Below are 12,469 nucleotides of genomic sequence, written 5' to 3'. Positions count from 1 at the left end.
ATACACATGCAAGAGTTGCATAGTGCATGAAACTCGCATAATGATGCGCGCCACTTTCAAGGAACACATGACTACACGCATGCAAGATGGGGCTCTTTCCCATGAGCATGGTGTAAGTATGATTGGGCCTAATGAGAAGGTGGTGGGCCTGGAATTTGATAAAGCCCAATAAGTCAGAACATGTTTGCTTCACTGCAAGAAGCCTGGACATAAGAAATTATCTGGGTCAGAAATGTTTTGGCAATGATAAGTGAAAGTCCAAGTAAAACACAATTTCAACAACCAAAAGAAAACAAGATAGTTTAAACCAAGCACATTTGTGACACGTTAGGCTAGGACATGTTTCCCAAAGAAGGATCCACAAGCTAGTGGGAGAGGGCATGTTTGACTCGTCAGACATAAACTCTCTAAGAGATGTGTGAGTCCTATCTGAAAGGAAAAATGACCAAGGCTCATTTCCTAGGGAAAGTGGAATGTGCAAATGATCTGTTGGATTTTATCCATACAGATGTTTGTGGCCCACTAAATGTTAGCACGAGATTTGGCCATTTCTACTTCATTACTTTTACCGATGATCATTCGAGGTTTGGGTATGTGTATTTAATGAAATACAAGTCTGAAGCCTTTAAAAAGTTCAAATAATTCAGAGCAGAAGTAGAGAAACAATTAGGAAAGAGTATTAAATCACTACGATTAGATCGAGGTGGAGAATATTTGAGTAGTGAGCTTCAAGACTACCTTAACAAGAATAAGATTCTCTCATAGTGGACTCCGCCTGCCACACCCCAGTTGAGTGGTGTGTCAGAATGTCGTAATCGGACATTGATGGACATGGTCCGATCTATGATGGGATTCACTGAGTTGCCGCCATCCCCTTGGGGATATGCACTTGAAACAAAGGAAAGGTTGTTGAATCAAGTCTATACAAAGGCAGTGGATAAAACTCCATATGAGATATGAATGGGAAAGCCGTCCAAATATTCTTATCTAAGAATATAGAGATGCCCTGCTTACGTGAAGCAGGAAGTGGGAGACAAATTGGTTAGTAGTATCAATTTGTGCTACTTTGTGGGTTATCCAAAGAACTCTGTTAGATATTATTATCCTAGTGAAACAAAGATGTTTGTTTCAAGGAATGTCACCTTCTTGGATAAGGAGTTTCTATTAGATAGAAAAGGCTGGATGATAGAACTCGATGAGATTTGAGAACTACCCACTACACAAGTAGTAGAACCTACACCTCAACAGCCAATCAAAGAAACACAAGCTCCTAGGAAATCCGAATGTATCCCAAGACCGTCTAATAGGTCGAGCCTGCTTCTTGAAAAGGGCCAAGATGAGCCCATTCCTGGATGTGATCCAAGAAATTTCAAGTAAGCATTGTCTGCTGCCGATTCATCTAAATGGCTTGAAGTAACCAAGTATGGTCCTTAGTAGATCCACCTAAGGGAATTGTTCCCATAGGATACAAATGTATTTACAAAAGGAAACTTGGAGCGGATGGGAAGGTGGTGACCTTCAAAGCTAGACTGGTAGCAAAAGGATATACTCAAAGACAATGTGTTGACGATGAGGAAACCTTTTCTCCAGTCGCAATGTTCAAGTCCATTAGGATACTACTAGCCATAGCAGCATAGTACGACTATGAAATATGGCAGATGGATGTGAAGACAGCGTTCCTTAATGGAGATATTAAGGAAGAGATTTACATGTCTCAACCTGAAGGATTCGCATTAGTAGAAAGTGAGCATAAGGTATGCAAACTTCAGATATCCATTTATGGACTCAAGAAGGCATCGAGGAGCTGAAACCTCATATTTGACAACACTATCAAAGAGTTTGATTTTGCCAAAAATCCTGAGGGACCTAGTGTATAAAAGAAGGTTAGTGGGAGTGCAGTGACATTCTTAGTACATTGTGTTGATGACAAACTACTCATTGAGAATTATGTAGGGATGTTGCAGTCAACTAAAGTATGGTTAGCTGGCAAGTTCTCCATGAAGGATATGGGTGCAGCATCATATGTATTAGGAATACACATCTATAGGGATAGATCAAAGAGGATGCGAGGGCTCACCCAATCCACATATATCGATACTATATTGAGGAGATTCTCTATGGAGGAGTCCATGAGAGGGTATCTCTCAATGTCTCATGGTGTGAATCTATCCAAGTCTATGTGCCCTAAGACAGATAAAGAGATAGAAACCATGAGCCGTATTCCATATGCGTCTACCATAGGCAGTATTATGTATGGTATGATATCTACTCGACCTGATATTGCATATGCACTGAGTGTTGCAAGCCTATATAAGTCGAATCCCGATCTACTGCATTGGAAAGCAGTAAAGGACATTCTTAAGTACTTGAGAAGAACTAAGAATTTGTTCTCGGTATACGGGAGTGGAGAACTAAAATTGGAAAGTTACACTGATTCTAACTTCCAATCAGATGTGGATTATTCGAAATCGACCTTTGGATTTGTATTCAAGCTCAATGGTGGTGATGTCTCCTGGAAGAGTTCCAAGCAAGACACCACAGCGGATTCAACCACTGAGGCCGAATACATAGCTACATCGGCTGCAGCAAAAGATTGTGTTTGGATGAGGAATTTCGTCCAAGAGTTGGGTGTCATTCCTCAAACAGTTGATCCAGTCTCGATCTACTGTGACAACTCCGGTACCGTTGCGCAAGCGACGGAACCGAGGTCTCATCAGCGATCCAAACATATACTAAGGAAGTTTCACATAATCTGGGAAATTGTGGGAAGATGAGACATTGCGGTAGAGAGAGTCTCCTCCGCAGATAACGTTGTTGATCCACTGACGAAGCCGCTGCCAGGACCATTCTTTGAGAAGCATCGCGAAGCAATGGGTCTAAGATCTATGGGTAGTTGGCTATAGGGCAAGAGGGAGATTGTTAGAGTAGGTGTCCGGCAAGCCAACTTGTGGCTCGAGCTTCATTGACTCTAATATAAAACAATCTTTATCTTAATAATATTTTATAATTTTATTCGATTATGGCATTATACTTTATCTGTATACCCATGCAAGCTGCATAGATAAAGTCCTTGAATATACAATAGGTACCATGAGATCTGCGTCGCAACGTAAGATCATGGAACTCGTTAGGAAGTGTACTGTATATTCTAAACAGGTTCCCAGTCGATTTAGCCGCCTAAAACAATGATAAAGGTTGCTCGAGCTTGAGACTAGCATTTGTGGTGTAAACGCCGTGTTTCATTGGCAAGGACATGGAGATGTCCATTCACGCAGATGGGTGATCATAAGATGATGCACTGAACAACACTCCCTCGAACTGTCCAAGTGGTTCTCACTTATCCAGTGGAATAGTCCGTAGTTATGGTTGTACGCCATTATTCCTTTGACCCGGGACAATGTAGAAGCTATACGTACTAGCATGCACTTTGATCCGTTTACCGACTCCATCGAGGTTCATCAGGTGGCGAGGTTGGGTGTAGTTTCGAAATACGTAGGAGCAAATGTATTGTAGTCGGGGATTCACCGTTCGCCTACGGGTGAAGATATCCTATGTGATCTGATGAGTTAATAGTTCAAGGAGTCTCTGGCCAGAGCAAGAAATGTGCTTTAGGGAAAGGTGTTTTCCTAGTTGCAAATGCCTTGTGACTATTAGTACTCAAAGATAAATCATATCGTTATCGAATTAATATGCAACTATCGATATACCAATGGTTGTAGATTCGATCGTGATATATGTGTTGAAGGGACCGTACTTTACGCTAACCATGACTAAAGGTTATTGTAGGCACTATCAGTGATACCTAGGGGATCATGGGGAGATACTAGTAGACGCTCTTACCATGATCCGATGGGTGCAATCGAAAATGAGTTCTGAAATTCAAAGTGTTGATGAAAAGAATGGGGCTAACTAGGATAAGCCCGAATAAGAATAAATGTTATTCTGAATCGCATGGAGATGTGAACCCACGGCTAGCTGTATCCCTGAACCATTGAAGGTCACACAAGTATCGGATTCTGTGTTCCCGTTGAGATAGTCAAATTTCAAGGAGTTGGAATTTGGCGACTATAGTTTGATGGAGATCAAGCAAGAAGCTTATAAAAGAGTTTATGAGCTGATTCCATATGATGGAAGAAGTGGAAGTTAGCATAATTTCTAAATAAAGAAGGAGAATGGAACTGCCTGTTTTGTGAAGGAGTTCACTAAAACTGACATCTGCCAAATATGGTAACTGCCATATATGGTAATTTTCAAATTTGGTAAATGAAAATTTTGATTTTCGAAATTTTCAATTTTCATTATATGAACAAGACTTGTAACCTTGATACATCGGCGCTATCGGATCGTCGATCGGGGTTATAATGAGTTCGAAATCGTTTATTTAGTGAATTTGGAATTTACTAATTAAATGGTGGTGCTAGTAGTGGTGACTACTAACATGTACAAATTCCCATAAATATCTAGAGGAGTCTAGAATTAAATTAACCAATGAGTTAGTTTATAAATTAAATAATGGTTATTTAATTTAATATACATATACATGTATATATTTTATATGGTGATATAAAATATGTGTATATGATATTATGATATCATGTATTATTAAAGGTTAATAAATACATTATATATTAATTATGTGGGAGTTTAAATATAATGACATTATTAGAGTCCATGTGGGAGAAGGAATCTTAATTAGATTAGGAGTCTCACTCTATATATACACCATCAGGGCTCATTGTATGATTGAAAAAAAATTTGCACACAAAACAAATCAAAATCCTTCCTTTTCTCCCTTGAAACACCCACGACCACTTCAAAAGGATTGTTGGGAGAATTTTATTTTTTTGGCCACAAAAGCGAATTAGATTTGCTTGATTAATGATTAAGAATAATTAATCACAAGAAATCATGATTTAGAATCATGATCTTTCGGTCATCAAAAATATTTGAATATGGATTTCGGCCAAGTGGATTCTTCCATCGCCACGCTGTCGTCATTGCAATGTCTCCGGATTTTGAAAATTCGGAGGCTACAGTCTCAACGCATAAATCGTTTGGATTTTCTAATGCAAACCAAACGAGGAAAACAGTCTTCGATCGTGAACCCAATTAAGCGATCAAAGGAGAAGAGCCGTTCGTAGGGATTTACAAGAAGGGCTATATATGTTTAAACATCGGAATAGTTTGGAGTCAAACGTTAAGAACGCAAAGGTATAATTCTAACGCCCTATGAATGTTTTAAACACACGACGTCCAAGAACAAAATTTTTAAACTTCCGTTGCATCTTTGGTGCAAGAATACGATGTACCAACAGGTTGCAGGTCAAACCCATTGATCACGGGCTAGTTTCGGTTCAGGTCCGAGTTTGACCCGACCTTTGGCCAAGTCTACGTGTGGTCGGGAAAGAAGCAATTATCTTTGGTTCGGTTAAAAAGATGATGGGTGTTTATTTACTAAACGATAATTTTTATTATTTCTATTGCAAGAAATAAAAAAATAAAGCTTAATTTAATTATCACCAAGTCAAACATTATTTTATTTGATCATGAAAATTATTATTTTAATTTTAACACCTAAAACGATAGCTCAATGTTAGTTTTTAAATATGATTATGACGTTTATCTAATCTAAAAGACTAAATCCATGTAGAAGAAAATTTAATTTTGCAATGTCTGGATTATTTCTTAATATTTTATGAAAATAATTGGTACCCAGCACTTTTTGCTTAATAAAATTTATAATTTGTTGCAATGATGCAGTATTAATTTTTTAAACTATATCGCAATCCTAACATGACATTTTGGTTGTTCTTTCGATATAGATAATTATTGTACCCCACAAACCATACACTCTTTATAATTTATGATAATCAAATGATATTAATTATAGAATCGAATGCTTGTCGTTTTACGAAAAGTTAGAGCATCATAAAGTGTCGTACCTAGATTGGGAAGATCGTGACACCCCAAGCTAATTTTTTTTTAATTTTAAAAAGTGGAAGATTTTATTGGATAAATATTATTAAAAATACGTATAAATTAGTATGTTGACTGAAATTTAAAATTTTCAATTAAAATGTAAAAATATACTATAAATATTTAAAAAAATAATAATCGGATTGAATAGGAAAAACAGCGTCTATAAAAGTGGAGTGGTTCCACTTGTATGCCCGTAACATCACATTCTTCGTGTTCTCCGCCACCCTCTTCTCGTTCCCCGTTGATCCATTTTCAGATCCATTTCCCTTCTCATCTTGGTCGTACAAAAATGGCGTCTTTCGCTGCTTCCTCTGTTATTATCTCTTCTGTTTTAAGTGTTTTCTTTTGTTTTTTCTGCGTACATTCTGTTTAATTTTGGAACTTTGCTTGTGAAACTTTTTTTTTTCTTTTTTGGTGATTTTCTTATGAATTTCTGGAATCGGGAATCTGTGGACAGATTTTTAAGCGGTGCATGTTATTGATCCTGATTTATCTTTTGAAACGATTGGTTTTTGGGAATGAGTATGTATCTTTAAGCGTTTTATGACATCTTGTTTGCATATATATATATATATATATATATACATATATATATAGTATGTTGAGACATCGTATTCTCGTACTCAAGACGTAGCGAAAGTTTAAAATTTTTGTCCTTGGGCGTCGTGTGTTTATAAACATTCATAGGGTGTTCAAAGAATTTTATCTTTGCGTTTTTAACGTTTGGACTCCAAACTATTCCGGTGTTTAGGCTGATATAGTCAATCTTGTAAATCCATACGAACGGCTCTTCTCTTTTGATTGCCTAAGTAGGTCCACGATCGAAAATTGTTTTCCTCGCTTGGTTTGTACTAGAAAATCCAAACGATGTGTGCGTTGAGACTGTAGCCACTGAATTTTCAAAATTTGGAAAAATTTGGAGACGAAGCGGCGCGGTGGTGGAAGAAAAGAAGTGGCCGAAACTTTCACAAATAATTTGTGAAGTGGCTGTGAGTTCCATGATTCTCAATCATGGATTTTTGGTTAATTGATTCTTAATCAATAATTAAGAAAATCAAATTTGCTTTTTGTTGCAAAATTTCTTCCAATTTTTCTTGTGGTGGCCGTGTGCTTCAATGGACAAAAGGAAGGAATATTGGTGATATTATGTGTGCAAAACTTAGATTAGTAACTATAAGTCATACTGGTGTATATATAAAGTGAGACTCCTAATCTAATTAGGAGTTCATCTTCCACAAAGACTCTAATTATTTTATTATATTTATATTAACTTTTAATAATACATGATATAATAATATCATATATATTTATTTTATACACCATATAAAATATATATGTATATGTAGATTAAATTAAATAACCATTATTTAATTTATCAACTAACTCCTTGTTTAATTTAATTATAGACTCTTCTAGAATATATATGGGAATTTGTGCATGTTAGTAGTCACAACTACTAGCACAATCATTTAATTATAAATTCTAAATTCACAAAAAAATGATTTCGAACTCATTATAAGCTCAATCGATGATCCGAGAGCGGCGATGTACCAAGGATACAAATCTCGTTCATATAATGAAAATTGAAAATTTCGAAGATCAAAATTTTCACTTACCATATCAGGCAACTGCCAGTTTTAGTGAGATCCTTCACAAAACAGACAGTTCCACTCTCCTTCCTTATTTAGCAATCATGCTAACTTCCATTTCTTTCATACTATAGAATCAACTCATAAACTCCTTTATAACTTTCTTTTAATCTCCATCAAATTATAATCGTCAAATTCCAACTCTTTGAAATTTGACTATCTCAACAGAAACACAGAATCCAATACTTGTGTAACCCTCAATGGTTCAGGGATACAGCTAGTCGTGGGTTCACATCTCTATGTGATTCAGAATAACATTTATTCTTATTCGGGTTTACCCTAGTTGACCTCATTCTTTTCTTCAACTCCTTGATCAAGAATGTCAGAACTCATTTCTGATTGCACCCATCGGATCATGGTAATAGCGTCTAGTAGGTTCGCCCCATGATCCCTTAGGTATCACTGATAGTGCCTGCAAGAACCTTTAGTCATTTTTAGCGTACAGTACGGTCCCTTCAACACATATATCCTGATCGAATCTGCAACCATTGGCACATCGAGAGTTGAATGTGACTTTGATAACGATGCGATTTATCTTTGAGTACTAATAGTGGCATGGTATGTGCAACTAGGAAAACACCTTTCCTAAAGCACATTTCTTGCTCTGGCCAGAGACTGCTTGCACTATTAACTCATCAGATCACATATGATATCTTCACCCATAGGCGAACGGTGAATCCCCGATACAATGCATTTGCTCCCACGTATTTCGAAACTACACTCAACCTCGCCACCTGATGACCCTCGATGGAGTCGGTAAACGGATTAAAGTGCATGCTAGTACGTATAGCGCCTACATTGTCCCGGGTCAAAGATTAATGGTATACAACCATAACTGCGGACTATTCTACTCGGTAAGTGAGAACCACTTAGATAGTCCGAGGCATGGTGTTCAGTGCATCATCACGTGATCACCCATCTGTGTGAATGGACATCTCCATGTCCTTGCCGATGAAACATGACGTTTACACCACAGATACTAGTCTCAAACTCGAGCGACCTTTATCCTTGTTTTAGACGACTGATTCGACTACGAACCTGTTTAGAATATACGGTACACTTCCTAGTGAGTTTCATGATCTTACGTTGCGACATAGACCTCATGGTACCTATTGTATGTTCAAAGACTTTATATATGCATCTTGCATGAGTATGATAAAGTATAATGTCATAACCGAATGAAATCATAAAATATTATTAAAATAAAGATTGTTTTACATTAGAGTAAATAAAAGCTCTAGTCACATGTTGGCTTGCCGGACACTTACTCTAACGTAGTACTGCCTGATCATTTCTAATAGATTGTCGATATTTGGACAAAAATTCATTTATCATGTTTTTTCTGTCCCAGTGATTCAATTCCATCTTTTAGTCCATTAAAGAGAACTTTGTTAATGCTAATACCCATGGGAATTTGCTACTTCTTTCCACTTTTCAAAAAATTCATCGGTTCTGTTGTCCACGATTTCTTGATGAAGGCATTATTTTAGGCTATTTGAGCTTGCATTTATTTCCACCAATTTATTCGATCAACTCTGTTTAAGATGGTTTCACATATGATCAACAGGTCTCAAATCTGAGGAAGGCATCACTTTCGTTCGGGGGAAAGGGCTTCCTGAATTGGAAACGTCCCGCCCTCCATTTCCGAGTTTCCTGCGCGGTACGTTTTTATATGATTATTATCAGTTCTTCACCATATTAAGCTTGATCATATTCTTCATGGCTTGCTTAAGTTTCTTGATTGAAGCAAGAAAAGAAATTGGAATCCTGTCAATCAACATTTGATTTAAACCACCATTGGTGAAAAAGTTACAAGGGATCTCAAATTTTACATGAAGGGGCATATCTGGACAGGAATTAATTTCAGTATGCACTTGTGTATCTCTTACATGAGTTTCTTGCTGATTTGTTTGAGCAGGCCAAACCAGAAACGGTGAGCAAAGTGTGTGAAATTGTTAGAAAGCAACTGGCTCTTCCTGCTGATCGGGACGTCACCGGAGACTCAAAGTTCGCAACACTTGGTGCTGATTCTCTTGACACGGTAATCCTTAGCTCGAAATTAATTGGTACAAGGCAAAATTCTTTCTATCATCGTTAGGTCCTTTTGCTCGATTCTATCATCATACGTAATTAATTCTTGATAGCTAAATGGCATTTTACGAGTGAAACGGGGAATCACGATCTCATGCTGGAGACGATCATCGAGTTTACATTAACACAAACTGTTTTCTTTTCTCAGGAAAATCTAAGCAATATCCTGTGTGATTACCATCATTCTTTTCTTAGTCGGTTTTCTTGACATATTTAGGTCGAGATAGTGATGGGGCTCGAGGAGGAATTCGGTATAAGCGTGGAGGAAGAAAGTGCCCAGAGTATCACCACCGTTCAAGATGCTGCAGATCTCATAGAGAAACTCATGGCGAAAAATTGACAAGATTCGGCTTGATACGGAAAAGCTTATTAGCAACTGCAGATCTTTGGAGCTTCCTACATAGTTTGCAAAGAATGTGCCGTGCTTGTTCAGCTTGTTTGTTTACATTTTGTGTTAGGCTTGAATTGGGCTATTATGCCTAAATTACAGCCAATAATTCATGTTCTTCCTGTTTGGATTGAAGTTTGAGTAACTTGTATTCTTAAGTTTTAGCTCCATCATAATCGTATATGAGGCAGAAGCTTTTTTTCCTATTGTTTAATAATGTGACAATTAACGCAACACCACAGGAATCGATTTTCATTTGGTTTTTTAAAGTTTAAAAATGCTTACGTTTTCACGTGATCATCGTCTTTCGTAAATTATTTGATTTTTGTTTCTTTTGAACAACGTCCCAATCCGGGTGATTCTATGCTAAACTAGAAGAAAAAGTCGGTGCATTTTTTGTACGAGGTGTTTGCCAAAACATTTCATTTGAAAACAAACATGTGATACTTATCAGTATATTTTTCAAGTAAGATATTCGAGCTAACATCAAATACTATTATACCAAAAGTGTTTCGTGAAATCCACGATCCTGTTTGGATTACAAACCTGACGGAAAATGTATATTTCGCAACATCAAACCACACAATAACTCGATAAAAAAATTCATAAGTTTATACACATAACTCCATGCACATACACCGATACACGACCACAAAATACAGTTTATCTAATTGAATTCAAAGACTTTGGACTCGAGCCAAATTTTGGATTCTACTTAAAGAGACACATGCTCAAGATGCACGATTTATCCATTCCTAACTCACCACATTTAAGAAATCGCGTTTCCTTCAGGCGTCACATGATTAAAATACCCAGTGTCTGATACTGTGGCCTCTCCATCAGCAGCACACAAAGACTTCAGCAATATAATGGCCTGCGTATCATCCCAACTCATTGCTAGTCGAGCCCCATCTTCTTTATATTCCCACTTCGTCTAATCGAGCAACCAAATCCTAAGACACACCAGTTCATAATTCTGTATTCAGTCATATTTAATCCCGATTGTTGCTTTGAGCACCTTGAACTCGCCATGAAAAGAATCGAATATACAGAGAGTTGAGAAACATAGTCATCCAAATCCTAGTCCTGATGCTATCAGAATCGATAAAACTGGTGACAAGTGAAGCTGCAAAATTAAACAATGAAAAGAAGGGAATAAAAAAAGAGACATTAGTAGCAAACATGCACATTAGAGGATAAGCGTGCTCGGTTTCATTCATTATCGTGTGTGTCACAACTAGCCTTTATTTTCGGGTTTTGCAAAAGGTTCAGATGAATAGAGCCGATTCACGAGTTTTTCAACTAACTAAAATATTATTTGATTCGATAGAAAACTAATAAATTATTAAACGTTCGAATATACTTCGAAACAATGAGATAAAATTAGCAGGTTCACAGCTCGTGATCTTTACTAAATAATTTTTCATAAACATATTTCAAATTAATCAAGCTCGGTCCAACTTGAAGTAAAATTCAAGCTTTGATTTAGTGTGAACTCAAATTCTTAGCTCCCCAAGAACGTTTGAGCTCATGATCAAATTTAAACGGGACGAGAAGTATTTAGCTCACTTCAGTTGGTTTCGGTTATTATGCCATACAGGTCAAAGAGAAATTATTGGCCCGAGGGACCAACAATCCTCCCAATCCAAACGGGAACAAGACAACAAAAAATAATTTTAGATATGAGTTTGAGCTGTAATTAAATGATTCTCACCAGTGCATAGAAAATATGGAGAATCAAGGCCAAAAGTGCAAACTCAACAGCTGTATAAGTCCATATGTACTCTTTAATAGCTGCACAACAAAAAAAAGGTGAACTCCAAGATACAAACCAAACTAAACGTCACAGAGCATTTGCATACCTAGGATAACTGCAAAGATAGATCCCGTAAATCCCAACGTGAAAGCAAATGGCGCAGAAACTATAAGCGCGTTAGTCTTCAAGTCAGGAAGCTGTAACGTAAAATAGAATGCTTTAAATATATAAAAATGTCATCCAGAATATGCATTGTCAGACGGCTTAGTTTCTACTTCATCTTCCAAAGGGGGGCGGGAGGAAAATTAATTTCATCTTATTGCTAAATAACATACCAATAACTGCTCAAGGAGGAAGAAATAGCAAATTGTGCTAATCAAGACGAGCACCACAAAATCTTGCCAAGCACTGGATAAACCCATTGAAAAGACATAGTCAAGTTCCTTAAGCATTAATCTATAGCCATATGTTAACCCAGAGGAAGAAATTTGGGTGTATTTGGCGTGACATGTATAAAATTATCAAAATACCATCGACACTTTTCAATAACATGAATTACCAAAATAATCGTACTTTTTTTATTTCTATAAACAGGGTTAGAACTTA

The 12,469-nt window shown here is 37.0% G+C and overlaps 2 protein-coding genes across 2 annotated transcripts; one reads left to right on the top strand and one right to left on the bottom strand.

Annotated features, from left to right (window-relative positions):
• Positions 1 to 1,658: 1,658 nt before the first annotated feature.
• On the top strand, positions 1,659 to 10,060 carry LOC142550567 (acyl carrier protein 1, chloroplastic-like). The gene is made up of 4 exons (XM_075659641.1): positions 1,659 to 1,743; positions 9,173 to 9,288; positions 9,547 to 9,669; positions 9,937 to 10,060. The coding sequence occupies exons 1-4, from the start codon at positions 1,659 to 1,661 to the stop codon at positions 10,057 to 10,059; spliced, it is 447 nt and encodes a 148-aa protein (XP_075515756.1). The 3' UTR covers position 10,060.
• Positions 10,061 to 11,128: 1,068 nt separating this feature from the next.
• Positions 11,129 to 12,414, bottom strand: LOC142550503 (uncharacterized). The gene is made up of 4 exons (XM_075659582.1): positions 12,199 to 12,414; positions 11,970 to 12,060; positions 11,822 to 11,901; positions 11,129 to 11,233 (listed from the first exon to the last, which is right to left on the bottom strand). The coding sequence occupies exons 1-4, from the start codon at positions 12,313 to 12,315 to the stop codon at positions 11,177 to 11,179; spliced, it is 345 nt and encodes a 114-aa protein (XP_075515697.1). The 5' UTR covers positions 12,316 to 12,414; the 3' UTR covers positions 11,129 to 11,176.
• Between the last annotated feature and the right edge of the window lie 55 nt (positions 12,415 to 12,469).

The sequence above is a fragment of the Primulina tabacum genome, chromosome 7 (genome assembly GCF_025594145.1).
Source record: "Primulina tabacum isolate GXHZ01 chromosome 7, ASM2559414v2, whole genome shotgun sequence".
NCBI lineage: Eukaryota > Viridiplantae > Streptophyta > Magnoliopsida > Lamiales > Gesneriaceae > Primulina > Primulina tabacum.
The sequence above is the reverse complement of the archived record's forward strand: the minus strand, read 5'-3'. Positions and strand labels throughout refer to the sequence as shown.

Coding starts and splice junctions, on each gene's coding strand:
- LOC142550567 (XM_075659641.1), top strand. CDS start 1,659: ATGGATGTGAAGACAGCGTTCCTTAATGGAGATATTAAGGAAGAGATT. Junction 1,744..9,172: donor AGGATTCGCATTAGTAGAAA/GTGAGCATAAGG, acceptor ACTCTGTTTAAG/ATGGTTTCACATATGATCAA. Junction 9,289..9,546: donor ATTTCCGAGTTTCCTGCGCG/GTACGTTTTTAT, acceptor TTGTTTGAGCAG/GCCAAACCAGAAACGGTGAG.
- LOC142550503 (XM_075659582.1), bottom strand. CDS start 12,315: ATGCTTAAGGAACTTGACTATGTCTTTTCAATGGGTTTATCCAGTGCT. Junction 12,061..12,198: donor TCCTCCTTGAGCAGTTATTG/GTATGTTATTTA, acceptor TTTACGTTACAG/CTTCCTGACTTGAAGACTAA. Junction 11,902..11,969: donor TATCTTTGCAGTTATCCTAG/GTATGCAAATGC, acceptor TTTGTTGTGCAG/CTATTAAAGAGTACATATGG.